The 20778-nt window shown below is 43.2% G+C and overlaps 1 protein-coding gene across 3 annotated transcripts in view; it reads left to right on the forward strand.

Moving 5' to 3' along the window:
- The window catches only part of TRAPPC9 (trafficking protein particle complex subunit 9), a 2530995-nt gene that overhangs the window by 670793 nt on the left and 1839424 nt on the right, over positions 1-20778 (forward strand). For all 3 annotated transcript variants that reach the window (XM_085604860.1, XM_085604858.1, XM_085604859.1), the window contains exon 16: positions 11150-11313. In XM_085604860.1, coding sequence (XP_085460986.1) covers positions 11150-11313 — 164 coding nt within the window. The remainder of the gene's footprint in view (positions 1-11149; positions 11314-20778) is intronic.

The raw sequence follows: 20778 nt of genomic DNA on the forward strand, positions 1-20778 counted from the left end.
CATACCTCACCTCACAACATAGTGACAGATCATACCATACTGTACAGTGATAGGCCATACCACACCATACCATACCATACTATAGAATGGTAGGCTTTACCGTACCATACTATACAATGACAGGCCATTCCATACTACATATTGACAGGCCCTACCATACTATACTATACAATAATAGGTCATACCATATTATACCATATGATAGTATACAATGACAGTCCATACTATAATGTAGCATTCGATGACAGGCCATACCACACCACACAATACTATACAATAACAAGACATACCATACCATTAAATGACAGACAATACCATACTATACAATGATAGGCCATACCCTACCATACTATACAACATGAGACCATATCATACAATGAAAGGCCTTACCATAACATACCATTCCATTCCACACCAATCTATTCAATGACAGACCAGACCATACTATACAATGAAAGGTCACAATACAGTTCATTCCATTCCATTCCATACCATACTTTACTATACATAGACAGACCATACCATACTATACAGTAACAGATCATACCATACTATACTATACTATACAATGACAGGCAATGCCATACCATACTATACAATGACAGACGGTACTATACGAACACCGCACTATACAATGACAAGCCAAGCCATACATGCTATACAATGACAGGCCATACCATACCATACCATACTATATTATACAATGACAGGCAATGCCATACCATACTATACAATGACAGACGGTACTATACGAACAAAAACAACACCAAATGCACCACTTAAACAATGTAATTCAAATAGAGTCCAAGTTCTTAAGATTTTTTTCGTTTTTCCCAAAAGCTCTTCTTTATTATGCAGTAAATATTGCAATTAAAAAACAGTTTTCCAACACAGCCAAAGCAGCCGACGCGTTTCGTCCACCTCTGGACTTCTTCAGGGCAAGGAAACTTGAGAGGGAATAGTGACGTCTTCGGGTTCTAAGTTTCTTGTTTCAGTTCCCTCATAGCATTAGATATCAAAAATGTAGGAATTAGAAGTCAATGTTTTTAATGTCGAGTAGAAAACTAAATAATCGGAGTAACGAAGTTGTCTGTTGCCGCTCGACAGGACAGGTGTATTTTTTGACCTCACTACTGAGATACGGACTCGAGTATCTTTGACCATGTTATAGCTGCCTTCACATTTTGAATGAATTTTGATACTGACCGCCACTATTTCTGTCAAGCCTCATTTGGGCCAACCAACAGACAACTTTGTTACTCCGATTATTTAGTTTTCTACTCGACATTAAAAACATTGACTTCTAGTTCCTACATTTTTGATATCTAATGCTATGAGGGAACTGAAACAAGAAACTTCGAACCCGAAGACGTCACTATTCCCTCTCAAGTTTCCTTGCCCTGAAGAAGTCCAGAGGTGGACGAAACGCGTCGGCTGCTTTGGCTGTGTTGGAAAACTGTTTTTTAATTGCAATATTTACTGCATAATAAAGAAGAGCTTTTTGGAAAAACGAAAAAAATCTTAAGAACTTGGACTCTATTTGAATTACATTGTTTAAGTGGTGCATTTGGTGTTGTTTTTGTACATGTATTTTCCAGTTACTGGAATGACATTGTGCTGGCGGGTGTCAACCAAAATTGCACACTTAAGGTGAATAGACTGTATCACCAACGATTATACTGAGTTATCTTAAATCTGGTGCTGCTCTAGAGGGCTACCGCTAGCATTGTGGTTTGGTTTTTTTTGGTACTATACGAACACCACACTATACAATGACAAGCCAAGCCATACCATGCTATACAATGGCATACCATACCATAATATACTATACAATGACAGGCCATAACATACCATTCTACACAATAGCATGCGATGCAATACAATGACAAGCCATACCATAACGTATAATGACAGGTCATACCAAACTATATAATACTATACATTGACAGGCCATACATATGATACCATACTTTAAAGTGACTGGCCATACCATGCGGTAAGATACAGTACCATACTATAAAATGACAACTTATACCACACTGTACCATGCTAAATGTATTACCCACAGGCAGCTGCCAGTGGGTAGTTATAGATAGGTCAGCATTTCCATAGGAAATGCCTTTTTTAGTTTTGCTAATAAGTTTGGTGCCATTTGACAAATCTTCACAGAACTTTCCAAAAAGTTTCTCTTTTTGTGCCTAGTTTGTGCATGGAAAGTTTCAGGGTGTTCTGTTTAACAGGGGCCGAGAAAAAGGGAGAGGGTCCTAAAACACAGAATCCGCATGCATTTTCCATTGACTGTTTGGAAAGTGATATTGAAAAAAACTGCTGAACGGATTTACACCAAATTTGTCAGGAAGCTAAATCTTGGTCCAGAAAGGATGCTTTTTGTGATTTGGTGTAAATCCATCCGTTCAGTAGTTTTTGAGATATTCAGAAAGAAAAAAAATTGTATATCTGGACGGTTGGCTATGAGGGACTCTCCGTTAAACCCGATTTTGAAATAAATAGAGCGTACTGATTGGCCAAGGGATACACGGTCCCCACAGAAGCGAGCACTCTGATTGGCTGCCTGCAACATCGAGAAAAATGTTGCAAGCAGCCATTACAGGACTCTGGGACTTATACCCCTGTTCTGCAAAAAAAAATCAAAAATCATAAGGGTGCAGGGTATCCAGAGGGACTCCCCCAGGCTTAAAAATTAAAACAAAATTTTGCGGGGAAAAAGAAAAAGGTCACCTGCCATTTTTTTTTTATTATTTGAGTGGGGCTCCGCTGTCAAAGCCCATTTTGTGCCCTGGGGGCCCCATCCCCTGTGTCCAGGTACCCTAATTAAGGGGAGGGGGTGCACGTCCCCCTCCCTGAGCCTTAATAGGCGCTGAGGACCCAGACTCCATCACCCGGGGCCAAATTCCATACAAATGGGGTCACGACCATAGCATCCCTCCCCAGCCTCTAAACGCCCCAGGGACCCCATCTCCCAATTCTGGGATGTTAATTTAGGAGAGGGGACGGGGCCCCACTCCCCCAGACAAATGCAGCCCCAGGAACCCCATCCCCCCACCCAGCCCCACTACATAGACCCTGAGTACCCATTCCCTGGGGCCGAAATGCCTAAAAAGGGGTAGGGGTAGGGAAACACTCATTGCATCTGCATGGTGGGAGCAAGTAAAAAAAAAAAAAACCTCTTCGGCCGGGCGGTAGCAATGCCGGCTTCCGCAGCATGTGGGGAGTCCGCTGTGGCCGAGGGGGCACTGGGGCTATCCATGCAGCCTAAAAGTGTGGTTTTGGGGTGTCACTGGTGGGCACAGGATCACCCACCTAAAAGAAAGATAGGCCCCTCAATTTGGGGCCACCGGGGCCACAATAGGTGAGATGTAAATCGGGCAACAAATATGAAAAATATAATAAAATATATCTCCTGAGGCTTGAGCCGGGAGATCGAGGCTGCGGCGCTGTGCGAGGTTGCTGAGTGCTGTCACCTGTATCTGTGGCTTTTACCTTCGTTTTATTGTGTATTTTTAAAAGTGCTTTTCCCCTGATCGGTTTTAACAATCCCGACATTCTGTTATCTTTTTAAAATAAATCCTTTGACTTACGAAGGCGGACTTTGCTGCTTGCGCTTCCTGGACTGTGCTTTACGATCTTTTGCACGCCCGCCCGCCATCTTGGAGGTAACGTGGGGAGCAGTCTAGCGTCTGCTTCCCACACGCTACTTAGAGGGCCATGGCGCAAGCGCGCAGCGCCGATATCTCCTGAGGCTTGAGCCGGGAGATCGAGGCTGCGGCGCTGTGCGAGGTTGCTGAGTGCTGTCACCTGTATCTGTGGCTTTTACCTTCGTTTTATTGTGTATTTTTAAAAGTGCTTTTCCCCTGATCGGTTTTAACAATCCCGACATTCTGTTATCTTTTTAAAATAAATCCTTTGACTTACGAAGGCGGACTTTGCTGCTTGCGCTTCCTGGACTGTGCTTTACGATCTTTTGCACGCCCGCCCGCCATCTTGGAGGTAACGTGGGGAGCAGTCTAGCGTCTGCTTCCCACACGCTACTTAGAGGGCCATGGCGCAAGCGCGCAGCGCCGATATCTCCTGAGGCTTGAGCCGGGAGATCGAGGCTGCGGCGCTGTGCGAGGTTGCTGAGTGCTGTCACCTGTATCTGTGGCTTTTACCTTCGTTTTATTGTGTATTTTTAAAAGTGCTTTTCCCCTGATCGGTTTTAACAATCCCGACATTCTGTTATCTTTTTAAAATAAATCCTTTGACTTACGAAGGCGGACTTTGCTGCTTGCGCTTCCTGGACTGTGCTTTACGATCTTTTGCACGCCCGCCCGCCATCTTGGAGGTAACGTGGGGAGCAGTCTAGCGTCTGCTTCCCACACGCTACTTAGAGGGCCATGGCGCAAGCGCGCAGCGCCGATATCTCCTGAGGCTTGAGCCGGGAGATCGAGGCTGCGGCGCTGTGCGAGGTTGCTGAGTGCTGTCACCTGTATCTGTGGCTTTTACCTTCGTTTTATTGTGTATTTTTAAAAGTGCTTTTCCCCTGATCGGTTTTAACAATCCCGACATTCTGTTATCTTTTTAAAATAAATCCTTTGACTTACGAAGGCGGACTTTGCTGCTTGCGCTTCCTGGACTGTGCTTTACGATCTTTTGCACGCCCGCCCGCCATCTTGGAGGTAACGTGGGGAGCAGTCTAGCGTCTGCTTCCCACACGCTACTTAGAGGGCCATGGCGCAAGCGCGCAGCGCCGATATCTCCTGAGGCTTGAGCCGGGAGATCGAGGCTGCGGCGCTGTGCGAGGTTGCTGAGTGCTGTCACCTGTATCTGTGGCTTTTACCTTCGTTTTATTGTGTATTTTTAAAAGTGCTTTTCCCCTGATCGGTTTTAACAATCCCGACATTCTGTTATCTTTTTAAAATAAATCCTTTGACTTACGAAGGCGGACTTTGCTGCTTGCGCTTCCTGGACTGTGCTTTACGATCTTTTGCACGCCCGCCCGCCATCTTGGAGGTAACGTGGGGAGCAGTCTAGCGTCTGCTTCCCACACGCTACTTAGAGGGCCATGGCGCAAGCGCGCAGCGGGCGCGCGCAGCGGGCGCGCCGAAGGCGCGCCAAAGGCAAGCCCGTCTGCGCCCGTCCGCGCCAGGACACCGCCAGGCGCCAGGGACTTTGCAGGCTTCACTCCCTCTTCCTGTAAGTCTAAAATCTCTTACAGTGAGGCTGCTCTTAGGCACATACGAACTAAAAGCCCCTGGGCTAGCCTGTCATGCCCCATTGTGGGTCTACACGCCTTGGAAGGGCCTATATCCTGTACATTATGTAGATTTCATAGTCTTTTGGAAGCTGAAAACTTACAAAATCCTGATACTGTGCACTCCATCTCTGCAGATACTAAATCCATCAGTCATAGCCCAACTTCTAAAACTAAGACTACCCAGTGTAATTCCTGGAAGGGTTTTTTAGGTAACGTGAGATCTCTCCCTAAACATGCCTTGGATATTTGGGACCTACTAAGTACTGACTTACCTGATGTGGGTTTTTTAACTGAGACCTGGTTGAAGCCCTCTAGTGGCCCTGATATCAAGATCGCTATTCCTAATGGTTATAAGATCCTGCGACTTGATAGACAGTTGAAAACAGGTGGGGGAGTTGCCATAATCCATAATGAGCGCGCCAAAATTACCATCTTAGACCAACGGGCTAACGCCCAAATTGAAATTTTGATTTTTAAAATGGAAATGGCCACTCTTGACTTATGGAAAGGGGCATTGGTCTATCGTCCCCCTGGCCCTGTAAAGGACTTTTCCTTACAACTAATGGAAATAATAGCCCCTCACGCGATTGCCTCCAAGAATTTCCTTTTACTGGGAGATTTTAACATACATAGCGAAAACCCTTCACTCCCAGAAATATCAGCCTTTATCTCTGATCTATCTACATTGCACCTTACTAAAAAGAATGATGGCCCTACACACTCGGCAGGACATACCATTGACATAATTTTTTCCAACACTGATCGGCTTATCTGCAAGGCTCCCCGCCCTATGTGTTGGACAGATCATGCATTTATTGACTTTTATGTGCAATGCCCGCCTAAGTCCACCTTATCGGTAGCACACACCCAACTCTCCTATAGACAATGGTACAAAATACATCAAGAATCCTTCTCTACTGCTTTCATGCCCCCGAGGTACCCCCAGGCAAATAATATGGAAGACAACCTTACCCTTTTTAACACTTCTGTTTTAGCGACTATTAATTCTATTGCCCCCGTTAAGATTTGTACTAAAGCTCCTAGGAGCTATTTGGCTGCCTGGTTTACCCCCGAATTACGTACAACCAAAAGCCGCTGCAAGAACTTGGAAAGAAGGTGGCGTCGCACGCATCTTGACACCGATAAACTGAACTATAGAGCTTCCCGCACACGCTACCATAATGAAATAAAACAAGCCCGCAAATCATATATAGCCTCTCAGTTAAGTCAGGCAGGCAATGTCCCAAAAATTCTTCACCAAATTCTGCAAGATTTTATTTGCCCCAAAGCTTGTGATTTGGATAATAACTACTCCCAGCCTCTTTGCAATAAAATCAGTTCCTTTTTTATTCAAAAAATCAACAATATCTATGATAAATTTCCCAAAACCCCCCTCACTATACGGCCTGATGACACTGGCGATTCCCCCGCTGCCAAATATACAACTCTGTTGGCCTTTCCACCCCTCTCACGGGACGAGACCATCGCACTACTGTGCAATGTTAAATCCGGCTCCCCTCTTGATGCTATGCCCGCAAAAATCTCGGCATCTGTCGCATTCGTACTTGCAGACTCCGTCAGCTCACTTCTTAATGCCTCCTTAAGTAAGGGGCAGGTTCCCCTTGCTTGGAAAGCAGCACAGGTCATCCCTTTGCGAAAAAATAATAAACTCCCTATGGACGACCTCTCCAATCTGCGCCCTATCTCCCTCCTCCCTTATCTGAGCACGGTCTTAGAGAAACACGTGAATAAACATCTTTCTAACCATATCGAGACAACTGGTTACTTGGACCCGTCTCAATCAGGGTTCCGTGCTAATTATAGTACCGAGACCGCTCTGGTAGCAGTTTCCGATTGCATCAGACGGACTCTTGATCAGGGACAATCTGCCATCTTAGTCTTGTTAGATCTCTCCGCCGCTTTCGATACGGTGGACCATCTGACCTTGCTCGGAAGACTAAAAGCAACTGGACTAGGGGGAATGGCGATGAGCTGGGTAACTAGCTTCCTCTCTGAACGCACACAAACTCTCAACCTAGGTCCTTTCCGCTCCACCACCGAAAGCTTGAACAAGGGTGTGCCACAGGGCTCCTGCTTGAGCCCAACGTTATTTAATATCTACGTGGCTCCCCTCGCCTCTCTTCTAAGATCTCTTGGGTTCATCCCCGTGTCCTATGCAGATGATACCCAATTGATCTTCCCTTTTGACAAATCCTCTCCGACAGCTCAATCCACCTTCTCTCTGGGTATGCTAGCTATTTCGAAGTGGATGAGCGGTAACTATCTTCAGCTGAATGCCACCAAAACAGAGATCATTCTCTATGGGGACGCCATCACTATGTGGTCTCCCTCCTGGTGGCCAACTGATTTGGGCCCAGCTCCCCAACCTAAATTAACAGTAAAGAACCTCGGTGTTCGTTTTGATCAGGCCATGACTATGACTGATCATGTATCTCATACAGTCAGTGCTTGCTTTTACACTCTGAGCCTCTTGAGGAAAGCCCTTCCTTTCCTCCCGGATTCTTTTCGCAAGACGCTTGTCCAAGCTCTTGTGTTGAATAAAATGGACTACTGCAACGCTCTTTTGGTCGCAACTAATGAATCTGCCCTCAGTCGCTTGCAGGTGGTGCAAAACACCGCTGCACGACTGGTTACTAACGCTCCGTTCAGATCAGCCTCTCTTCCGCTGCTCCATCGCTTGCATTGGCTGCCGGTGAGGAAACGTGTCTTGTTTAAGCTCTGTTGCTTGACACATAAAGCTTTGTGGGGCCCCGGACCGATATATCTTGCTGAAAGGCTCCACCGATATACCCCTAACCGTGAACTGAGATCATGCTCCAAATCTCTGCTACTTATTCCCAGGATAAAGAAAGCACGGATGGGAGGTAGATCTTTTTCCTATCAAGCCCCGCTGGTTTGGAATCAGCTCCCCCTCGCGCTCAGACAATGCTCTAACTACCTCAGGTTTAGGAAGATTCTGAAAACCACCATGTTTACGGAGTGACATCTCTTTTATATTTTCGCACAGTTCTGCCAGCGCTGAGAGACCCCTACGGGGGTGATTCACGCGCTCTACAAACTATTTAACATAACATAACAATAAAAACATTAAAGTGAAATTAAGGGTATTTTCAGAATTTTGAGCAGTGTCTCAAATACACACAATTAATTCACTGAATTGAGTGACTTTTATTGAAAGTAATATTTATTTAAACATGAACATCCCGAATACCTCATGCCCTGACGACGTTGCCCCCAGTTACCCAAAATGTGTCAGTTTGGCATGTTCTCTATTTATATCCCCTATATTGATATTAAATGTGAGGCAACATTATTTTATACTTACCATTTATAAGCGAGGTTTTTGTAGCGCACGGATCCTTTACTGAATTACTTCAATGTGCTCTCAAACTGTATGGTTAAGGTAAATGATAAATAGAGAAATAAAGTGACAGACTGTGGGTTAGTCAATTTGGTAAAGTGGGGAAGTTGGGATTTGAGTCCCAGACTGCACATTGTGCAGTTAGGAGACTATAGAGTCTCATCCTCCTCTCTTCCGTTTTTTACTAAAACGATCAGTGCTTTGTGTTCAGTTAATCAATTATAAGTTAATCAATAAGTGTCAGAATACAGAAGGGTCTCCAACCTTTTATGTAGTGAGAACTACTTTGATCAGTGAAAATCATTGTGCGCTACTAAATGCCTAGCAACTCGCGCATTGCTTCTAGAGACCCTCCACATCCAGCTTCACTGACTTTAAGCCTAATTTTTACGGAGCCGATACAGTGGTTTGAACAAAATACATTGAGTGTCCTAGAAACACTGATAAGAATGACCTCGACTGTGCTGGTCCCTATGGATGCAAAATGGCTCTTCTTGATGATTAAAGGTGACTTTGACTGGCCCAGGTACACAGGAATCTGGCTGGCTCTGGCGGCTGGGATAGCCAAAAGGAACATTGCAAGGAGGTGAGGGTCGCCCTCGCCGCCAACACTAAGGGAGTGGGAATGACACCTGGATTGGTGCCAAAGGGCAGAAGAAATGGTTTATAAAGGAAGAGGGTGCACCAAAAAGTGGGAGAGAATACGGTCGTCATGGCAAAAGTATAGACTGGGATTGTGCGTTGGAGGACCATCACCCATAAAGACATGGCTAGGAGAAAGTGCAGCTCTCTTTTTGGTCGAAGGGGTGCCCTTGCCGATTATATGTAGATACTGGTAGGGTTTGTGTTTCCTGGAATGAATACTATTGATGTCCTTATGTCCACCCGGGAGCCAAAGGTGGTAAGACTGAATTGTCAACTGGGTACAAATTACTGTAACTACCGTCATATGTGGTCAAGTGAGAAAACAGTTTAAAAAAAAGATGTTTTAAAAAAAAAAGAGTGAGTTTGCAATAAAAGTAGTGCTGTTTTGAACTCAGTGGAAGCTGATGAAATGCAGACGTTGTTATTTATTGAAATGCCCACATGAAACTCAGTTCTCTGCTGTGCATGTTTAAGAGGGATCTCTTCAGAGCTTATTATATAATTCTCAGTTGCATCAACGTTGCCATGAACCGTCTGACACTTCTTTCTTGATTCAGTTTATACTTCCAGCTTGGAAGAAAGCTGAATCAAAAAAGAAAAGTCCGCCCTTTCAAGGGAACGTTAAGACAGCAGAGACTTGTATAATAATAAGTCAGCTCTGAAGTTGAACAGGGAGTTTACTCTTAAACATGCACAGTGGAGAAGAACGAAGTCTCGTGTTGGCATTTCAATAAATATCTCATAAATTTCATAAATTTCTCAGCTTACATTGAGTTCAAAACAGCACTACTTTTATTGCAAACTCACTCTTCTTTCTCATAGTACATAGTATGGTGACAACACAAATCCAATTCATTCTTATCTGTGTTTCTAGGGGCGCTCTAAGTATTTTGTTCAAATCACTGTATTTGCTCTGTAAAAGTAGGCTTAAAGCTGGATGTGGCGGGTCTCTAGGAACAATGTGCGAGTTGCTTAGCCCTTAGTAGCTTACAATGATTTTCACTGATCGAAGTAGCTCTCCCAACACAAAAATGTGGAGACCCCTGGGTTAGCAATTTAAAAAAAACACGGGAGGGCTGAGTGAGGCCTTAAATCATGTTGCAGTCTCAACCCATGGTGCAGAAAATGCTGAATTGTCAGGGCCTTAGTCGATGGTGAGATGTTCCTCTGAATGTTACAAGCAATACATCATTTAGTTTGAGTCTGCCTAGGATATTCAAGTCAAATAAATACTGTCTTGTTGCGTTTACAGTCAGGGTTTGGCTGCAACCAGTATATGATCCAGTGAAGTGCAGTTTTTAAAGTCTGTTTGGTTGTACTGCTTGCTTAATGTAAATCGTGCTAATAAAAGTGAAACAAAGTCTTTGTCAGTAACAATCTGTAAAATATGGTGTTCCCATGACCCATTTTTCGAACAAAGCCATCAGTTTCCATGTGCCAAACAGTGATAATTTCAAGGCAGACTAACATGCAATCATACCAAATTCAAAATGTCGTGCTCCAAAAGCCAGGGGACTGAATGCTTACTAAAAACCAGAAACCTTCATGTTTACCAGTATTACACAGCAGATTTGTTTAGCCCTAGAACAAGGTAGTTGCTAATGGTTAAGTAGCAAATTGTCATGTTGTACCTCAGCCCAAAAGGTTTTTGGAGTACTTGACGTTTTGTGCATTGCTGAGTGTATTACTCAAAAACCTCTTCATTGTTTGTTCAGGAGCTAAACACCTTCTTCCCCCTCTGTTTAGAGTGCACTAAATGAACACCGCGTATTAAGGAAACATGACTTTTAAGTAGGTGTTCAGGTTCAAGGCCATGTAGGCTTGGAAACTGGTCTGTTTTTACCTAATCATTACCTTTGTGTTTGTAGGTCGGCCAGCACTTTACAGCCTTCTTCAGGAGATGAAGTCTCCACTAACGTGTCGGTGCAGCTCTACAATGGGGAGACCCAGCAGCTGGTGATAAAACTGGAGAACATTGGAACCGAGCCGCTGGAGACACTGGAGGTGAACTTCAAGACCGTCAACAACAAAGGTACATGTGACTTGTTTTCTCATGCTCTTCCTAGTGTCACCTATGTGGAACTGTGGCAGCAGGTGTTCAAAAACAAGCAGATTTGTACTTTGTTTTGTAAAGTGCATTTATATAGCGCTTTACAATCGTTTTCATCATCTGGACACCTGTGAAGGTTGTGGGTTCACATTGTATGTAGTCAATTTGGTTGTGTTTTGTTTTCTTTACATGTTAGTCATATTGGGTGTTTCCCAGGAATGTTCAATCAGACTGACATATTATTTAGTTATACATTATATTGTATAGTGGTTGGCTGGCTCCTTGGATGGATCTGTAGGAAGCTTTAGTTTCATTGATGTGTGTCTAAAGGACAGTGCTGTTTATTCACTTCTTTTAAGGCATATTGTCATTCATTGCTTGAATTCAGATGGTTGTTGGAGTTTGAGGCCTCTTTTCTTCTTGTGTGGATCTGATGCAGTGCTATGTGCAGGATGAGCCTGTACTAAATATAGGTGAGATGAAAGATACCATAATACCCAAATGCAATTCATCAATAACTTCACTATGATGAATATATTCAAATGCAGTAATGCTTGTCTATCATGGCTATTCTTGCAGATGCACGTGTAGCCATTAGGGGGTTTAACAAGAGGCTTCTTGGTAGTTTCATTTTCCACCTGAAAGCTACTAAAGGCCTAATTTAGAGTTTGACAGATGGGACACTTTGTCACAAACTTGGCGGATGACCCCTCAGCCATATTACAAGTGTATTATAGTCTATGGCACTTGCAATACGGTGCACAGGATATCAGTCATGTTTTACCAGAGTAACCCATCAAACTCTGAAGAAGGTCCAAAGTTCGATTTGGAATCCATTTTGTGGAGAGAGGAAAAGCACGGCCACGAATGCGGGTGATCCTATTTTTTTCCCTAATTTTGCCACTGCAGTTATGAAAAAGCATTTGAGATCCTCAGGTAATGGTAATGACATCAGTAGTCAGCATGCTTGTAGAATTCACTAAGAATTCAGCAGTTGCGTAGGTGGGTCACATGATTTATTTGGAATGTGCTGCAGCTATTGTAAATGAGCTATTGTAAAAAAAAAAAACACCACCTATGGTCTGGTTTTATGCTAATTTCATTTGTTTCAATCGCTAGCTTCATGGAAATAAGTGCGTGCAGTGTGAGGTCTATGGAGTGGTCTTCTCCCCGTCTAGAGTTAAAGCGGACATTCATAGGGACGCAGACGTTAGAGACCCTAAAGATTAACAGAGTATTTCAAGGAGGGATCTTCCACAATGTTTTGTTGTTGCTATTTTATACGAAGTAACTAATCACTGGAAAGGGTAGAATATCTTTGAAAATTAGAGATGAATGCAATCAAAACAAAGTAGATGATTAAAGTAAAAAAAAGTAAGTAGATAAAGAAGTAATAAAGTAAAGCTTAACTACTTTGTTGGAACAAAGTAGTTGAATTGTGTTTCACAAAAAGTAATTAAATATTTAATAAACATTCTTCATTATTGATATCAACCATTAGCATTTCGTTGTATATTAAAATATGTTTGTTTTATGCTTATATTTGGAAAACTCAATCACTTGAAACTAATATCTCCCTGCTCATGGCCCTTAAAATCAAAATATCATCATCATTATATCACTGATACTTAAAACACTTTGGACCCAATTGACAATAAAGTGTAAAAGGTACATGTGGAGATTCACATTTCCTTTTGAACGTTTTTTTACACTTTTCTGCAATTCACAAACATTCCAATTCGTACCCCAGGCGTACGTTTCCATGTACACTGCTGGGAAAGTCATGTGACATATTCCTGGGGCTCCCATTTCTCCAATGTATATATCATACAATATTACGCACCTGAGAAATGCAATCTTTTGTGCCTTCATGAGGAATACATTTTACCATTGAAAACCTCTTCTTCTGCATACCTGAAGGGTTTGAGGTGATCCATTCACCTTCTCGCCCTGGGAGAGGAGTTGCTCCAGCCCTTTGCTGGAGTAAAACTCCCATCATCTACAGTGTGTAAAAGTGTCAGATTTAAGCTTGCAGCGGCCAAACTCACAAGCTTGTGGGTGTTCATAGACGTGTGAGGCACACCATGTCTTTTCTGCCCCTTGTCACCCCTGTCTGGGGGTTACCACAGTATAAACTATGCACCTGTGGTATAGAATTACGCATGAGGAAAACCACTAGAGCCTGTAGATTTCTGACAGGCATAACTGTGGCCGGAATGGCCTATAATTTTATTGGGCATTTCCCTGGTGGGCTGGTGCCTTGGGGCGGCTGATTTATTATTTAAGTCCCAGGGCCGCTGATGGAGTCTCTGTCACTTTATTGTAGCAATCACAGTGGGAGGCAAAGAGAGAGACAGGAGAGAGGGAAGAGTGTGTGTAGAGATCAGAGAGTGGGAAGAGAAAGGCAGGAAGTGGATGGATGGAAAGAGAATGTGGGGAAGAAGTGGGTGGCAGGGGGGGGATGCTTCATCTGAATATTTGTGCTAGGGCTGTTTTTGGTTCCCAACCCTAGGTGTAGATGAAGACATTTTTAACTGTAAGCATACGTTTACAGGCGCTAATGCCTCTGGGAATTTGGCACTCAGTAGCCACAGCTAAATACCCATTGCGCCCTTCCTTGGTACTTTTCATCATTCACTCTGCAAAACTCCTACCCTCTCAGATGTTCCCACTTTCTGCAATGAAATCTATTTCTTCCACCTAACTGTTCAACCTTGCCTATTCCATCAGTTTATTGTGGGAAAAGTGAAGTTGTTAGAATCAATTTAGTAAAAAACCAAATCAGAACTGTTAAATTTAAATACTAGAGCTAGTACCTTCGGAGTGAATTACTCCATGTGGTAGTTAAACACCCTTAAAGCGGATATTGATTTTAAGTTTTAGAACTACTTTTATTTTTTTAACTTTATTTATTACATTTTTCAAATAATAACAGGGCAGTTGTACACAGCCTTCAACATATCTCCATTCATCCATTCGGTTGTTTCCATTTAGTGGCATAATCCAATGTCACATCAATAGTGCGTGTTTATAACATAATGTAAGAGTAACATCATACATATATACTGTATCACACAAATCTCGACTTAACATTTCGCTGTTGCTATCTGAGGTAGCATTCTGACCATCTCCATTTCCTATTGGGTTTAGAAGCTCCCTGCATAATTCTCTCCAGAGTGCAATGTCCTCGGCTAGATTTTCGTCCTTTCTACAGGCTTTCATGTGCAATTCCCCTGCAAGAGACCATTTTCCTACATCCCTTATCCAGCTGTCCAATGTCGGGGTTTGTGTGCTCATCCAGCTTATAGCTACCCTCCGTTTGGCCAGTACCAAGGTTAATAGCAGCAACTTAGAAGCCATTTTACATTTCTTGTGCCTCTGGATCAGCCCCAAGAGGCGGTGCTCTGGTTTAGCCTCCACTGGCATACCCGCACCCTCGCTGCCGCACTTTCAAAGTTTTAGAAATACTTAACTACAGAGATGCATCTCTTTCAGAGGCCATCTCATGAGTGGAAGTGTCATTTCCTTAGAAGGCTGCACTCTCATGCTTTACAAATTGATGAATCTAGTTCAATCTGAATGTATCTGCCTCAGCACCGGGACTACTTTTCCCTTGTATTTTTGCACCTGATGTTCTGTTGCTGATTAAACGGCCTTGTCTACGAAATACACTGTGCTCGCTACTCTTACAATTCTGAGCAGCATAAGAAAATATAATCCAGAGCGTTATTCAGAAAAACAATCTTTTGAGTTGGCATTAGTATTTTGTTCTGTATTTCATGTGCTTCATGGGATCACATTTCTGAGACTGAGAATGAAAAGGCATTTGAAATGATCACCCCAGGGAGTCTGAAAATCCAAGTCTGACGTTGCTTCGATGTATTTATTGTCCCTAGAGGTTAAGCAGAAGAAACCCTATCATTTTAGGCAGCTAATCCAGTTCTTTGCATTAGTGGTTTATTACTCTTGGGGGATGCTGCTAGCCATTGGGAGGACTAACCCTGTTGCATAAGGGCTGAATCTTATTAGACTTCCAGATATTGCATAACCACAACCCCCACTAGAGCATAGCGCCCAAAATGAAACTGAGTAAAGCGTAGAAGACAGATAAATCTCATCACAGCATTGGTGGGGACTCAAGAGATCCCCATCAGCACAGGCATTTACCAGGAGGGAAGACCACATTACTGCAGGAGGGGGTATGAGTGATATATACTAACCAGTAGACAGAGGTCACAAATCATATTTATAGGCACAGTCCCATTATTCTTATAATAATCAAATCATAACTTCTTTTCCAGCACTGTCTTTGCATAAGAATCTTAGGGTCAGATGTACGACCAGTTTTTGCATGCACAAACTTGGTTGCGACCGGTTTGCGCATGCAAAAACCTACATGGTGAATGTACAAACACTATTTTGCTACTCGCAAAATAGTGTTTTGCGACTCGCTATTAGGAAGGGGCCTTCCCTGCTTAATAGTGAGTCCCTAGCCATGTATGAATGTTTTGTGACCGCAATTGCGGTCGCAAAACACTTGCAAATTACCAACCTCTTCAAGAGGGTGGTAATGGAGTTGCAAATGGGAAGGAGTCCCCAAGGGACCCCTTCCCCTTTGTGACTAGCTCTAAAAAAATTTTTTAATGCAGGCAGTGGGCCCAGGGACCACTACCCGCCCTTAAAAAATGAAACGAAAAAGTTTCATTTAAAAAAAAAAAAAAAAAAATGCATCGGGTTTTGCTTTAAGGAAAACGGGCTGCATTTAAATAAAATAACCTGCTTTATTGAAAAGCAGTCCCAGACATGGTGGTCTGCTGAGTCCAGCAGGCCACCATCCCTGGGAGGGCCAGTCATTCGCAATGGGTTCGCAAATTGCGAGTGGCTCATTAACATTCATGAGCCTCGCAATTTGCGACCCCATTGGGAATCGCAAACAGTATCTGAGACACTGTACATTGGATTTAGCGCCTCGCAATTTGTCACTCACAATTTGTCGCAAATTAGGAGGCGCTAAATCCAATGGTCGTACATCTGGCCCTTACTCCCTTATCCTTTTCTCATGTTTCAGGGAACTTGATTCATCTGTTTGTAACCTTTTGTTCCCGCTTCCCCTAGCTGCTGCCGTTAATCTGATTGCTGCCGTGTTGGTTTTCTAAGTTGCTGCTTTTTAGTTGTCTTGCTATCAACAGCCCAAGCTGCCTTTCGCAGACAGCGTTGCATACAGTACTAACTAGATTTGGCTTTGCACCCACCCCCCGGGGCTTGATCATGACTATTTGACTTTTATGTTTATCTTAATGCCCCACTCTTGTTTGGATAGCTCCCCATCCTGTTATTTCCTTAATAGGTAATCAGTGCAAAGTCTCCAAAGTAAGACAGGTTGAGCAAATCTAAATGTTCCTAGTACCAGTTTTGCAACATGTTTTCCATTGTTTGCAGCCGTTAAGCCCTTAAGTAAACCCTTACCCAAACTTAAGAAAGGGCATTAAGTAATCCACTGTGAACTGATGCAGCTGGCACTGCCTGCTGTTTTATTTGAATATGGGGATTCTTTACTCTCAAGTTTTTCACCAAAGCACTCGGAAAGGGGTACGTGCCAATCTTTACTGGCCAGAAATTAACCCTTCAGATGTCTGATTTTCTTTTAATTCTCGGTGTCTCGGTTGTTTCAAGGATAAGTTTGGCCAATTTCCCAGCACCCAGTCCTGATCCTAATACTTCGGGACAGCTCGTCCATAGATATAGTAGGGCATTACCCTCCCAATTTGAAGCACCACACAACAAAGCCATTTTAATTTTTGGTTGTATTTTTAACTTAAATTGTTTGCCCCACCTTCCATTCTCCTTTGGTATTACACAGCTGGGGCACGACGCTCCATCTCGTTGACTGGTGTGGGTAGGGGCATGGCCTGTGGCAGAAACAGCCAGCCAGACGTTGGAGTAAAATGAAGTGTGCATGTCCAGCTGACCGGTCTCTTGATACAGCCCGCCATGTGCAATTCAGACCTCTGCAATCTCTTAATATATTTATAAATTGGAATCTATATGCAAAAACACTGAATTGCATTTATTTCAAAAAATCTTGCTGCTGTTGTCAATAAAATACGAGAAGTAAGACTTTCAGCTTCTATAGGCCTTTTCATTGTGTCCTCACCAGTGTAAGTATAATCCTCATTACTAACTCAACTGGAGCATAGGAATATTTCTGTGCACTGCTTGCGGTTTATGAAAATGGACAGATCTCTGCAACTGAACAATAGTCTGCAATACTGTGGGACCCCTGCTCCTTGAGTCTTAAAACCTAAGGCCAGCATTGAAGTGCATGACACACAGTGGCAGAGCAAGGGAGCAATAGACCCTAGTGCAACCAAGGAAAATAAGACCACCATTTCTAATTTGGTAGTAAAAAAAAGGAAAAAAATCTATATTTGGGATGTACTGGGCTTCGGTGTCTCTTACCTGGTGCACGTTGATAGCTATGCCCCTGATGACACAGGACGGGCTTAGAGCAGTAACCTCGTCGGTAAGGCTGGGGCTTGTAGTGCAGTGCAGGATTACTCGCAGAGAGGGCAAGGGCAGTGACATAAAGTTCGAAATGGAGTTTAAGAGTAATCTAAAGGTGGCTAGTTCGGACTCGTGGACCGGGAATAATGATGAATATCTGCAGCGGGGATAACATAAATGAAGGAGTACAACTGTGCTCCGCATAAGATGGCAGAGGAAAGGAGAGGCAGAAGAGCTGATAACACATGTTCAGAGGTTTCAAGGTGTCCGTCATCAGGAATAAAATGCGCCATAATCATGTTCATTAAGGTGTTCCCCAGGTTGAACTTTTCTAGCGTCATACGCAGGAATACCCAGTCTACCTTGTCAAACTCTTCCTCAGCGTCAGGTGTGATGGCTACCGTTGGAGGGCTGGACAAGTACGCTTTTTCAATCGCATGGCAAAAAATCCTTGAATTATCGCTAGACAGTCTGTGTTTGAGGAACCCTACCTGGGATGGGTGGATACGTTTAGTTAAGTGCTTTTGTATCCGTTTGGCTAATATCATGGCATATAGCTTACAGTCCATGTTAATCAGGGAGATCGGCCTGTAGTTTTTGGTGAGGAGAGGATCTATGCCCTCCTTGGGTATTACCAATATAATGGCCTTTGATGGAGTATCAGATACTTGTCCAGTGGAAGCAAACTGCTCAATAGGCAATTTCCGTAAATTGATTGTTACATAGAGATTCCGTTAGTGGAGTGTCTATTTCTGTTTCTTGTACGAGAATAATATCCGCATTCTGCTTACGAATATAATCTAAGACCTTTTTTCTTTTAACTGGGTAGTTCAGGCCCTTGACGTTTAGTGATACTATTGTAATATTTTGTTGGTGCTGGTGTGTCATTTGTTATTTGGCAACGATCATGGGCCTCAGTTTCAACAGGCAAACCTAGTATTTTGTAAACGCAGAGCCTGTTGTTGTCTAAAGTTATCTATTGCAATTTCCCGTACCTTAGTTGTTGAGCAGTATTCTATGGTTTGTGTCAATGATTTTGTTAGAGATTGCTTGTAAGGGGGTCCCCCGACTCCCGATTGATATTAGCACGGTTGTGGTAGGTGAGTGTTACAATGGCGAAAATCAAAGAATAAAGAGCAAGAAGAAAAATAAATGAGAATCTGGTGAACCAAGAAAAATAACATAAGATCAGAAACCCTTTATCCCCCCTCAACACCCCTAAACCACTCTCCCCCCCCCCCCCTTAATAACAACAGACATGGCGAGAACAAGGAAAGCGTTCCTCTTCAGGGACGCTAGTTGAAGCTGATATTTTTACGTAGCAATGACCACTATGAAACTTTTAAAACCTTAGAACATTTAAAGCATTGAGAACATTGGCCTTCTTCAATGTCAGATATCACTGATATGCTGCTTTATGGAGTACCCTGACAATTAATACACACCGTTAATACACTCCTACAATATATATCAACTATGTAACGTTAAGGGCGTCTATTATTCTAATACCTAATTGTCTAATACTACAGCAATAGGGGGAAATGGTATGGTTCAACTCATTGAGTGCTAGAGATTTTAGTGAAGTCAGAATGAATCAGACTACCATAATTTTTAGTGAGATCCAGCGTTTGGGTCTAACTGCCGGATCGCTTGGTGTAGAAGTGTCCATCTTGTATTCTTCGGCTTTATCCAGGAATCTTCTGAGAGCTACTCCTTCTGTAAAGAGATGGGGAGTGCCTTGAACAGTTACGCGGTATCTGGCTGGGCCTGCGAAGGAGAATTGGAATCCCAGCACCTTCAGCCTGGATCGAAGAGCAAGAAAGCTTTTCCTAATATCGACTGTAGCTTTTGAATAGTCTTGTGCAATAAAAATGTTGTTGTTATTCCAAGTGATATGGTTCGGTTTTCTCATAAAGGATAGGATGAGCTCTACATGCTGGTACCTAAGTGGTTTGCATACGATGGGTCTTGGATGCAGTTGATTGATCATTCTTTTGGCGGGGACTATATGTGTTCTGTAGAATTCTAGAGGTTTTTCGAAGGTCAGATTAGTAACCTGCGGTAACCATTTCTCTAGGGAGGCCACACAAGAGCCCGCCTCATCCTCACTGCCTTCCGCTATGCCAAAAATACATAGGTTTCCTCTCCGATTTCCATCCTCCAGGTCGGATAATTGGCAAATGCATATGAGAATGACTCAAGCTTCGATATTGACTTTTGTGTGCAGGTCATTCCATCTTCAAGATGGCCTATTCTGGTTTCTGCCTTAACCATCCTATTGTTAGTCTCTTTAATATCTTCGCGATTGCCGAGATCTCTAATTGCATAGACTCTGTATTCTCCTTTGTAGATTTTGCTAGGTCATGGACTTCTGCAAGCTTCACTAGTATTGTTTCCATTGCTGCATTTCTGTCCTGTTTATTCTTGACCAGGTAATCTGGGTTCGGCGGGTCAGACTTTACCGTCTTGAGGTTTGACTTATTTTCTTTCTCGGCCATCTTAGTGCTGGTATTTTTCCCGGCCTGAGGACTTTGCATATATTTAGCTACAGTCTACTTTAAATGGTAAGACAACTCTAATGTTAATCTTCGTAGATCAGCACGTTGTAGCGTACCAGGACAGTGGGTTCTGCACAGTTTGCAGTGTGTTCCTTCCCAGGGTTTTTACAAGTGAACTCTCTCTCCACAGCGTGTACAGAGCTCCCTCTACACAGTGTGCAGTGTTCTCCTCTGTGGGTATTAACAAATGAGCTTTCCGAATGGATTTGATTCCCTAGAACAGGTTTTCTCAAACTCCGAACAGTTATTTTCTGAATTTTAGTTAAGGCCGTCTGCAGACTTGTCTCCCGAGTGGCTAGACTGTACTGTCTTTCTTTTTGTTTTATTTGCGACCCTCTACAGGATTTTAGTTGTGACCCTCTGCAGGCTTGTTTCCCAAGTGGCT

Source organism: Triturus cristatus, chromosome 5_1 (genome assembly GCF_964204655.1).
Source record: "Triturus cristatus chromosome 5_1, aTriCri1.1, whole genome shotgun sequence".
NCBI classification, from domain to species: Eukaryota; Metazoa; Chordata; class Amphibia; order Caudata; family Salamandridae; genus Triturus; species Triturus cristatus.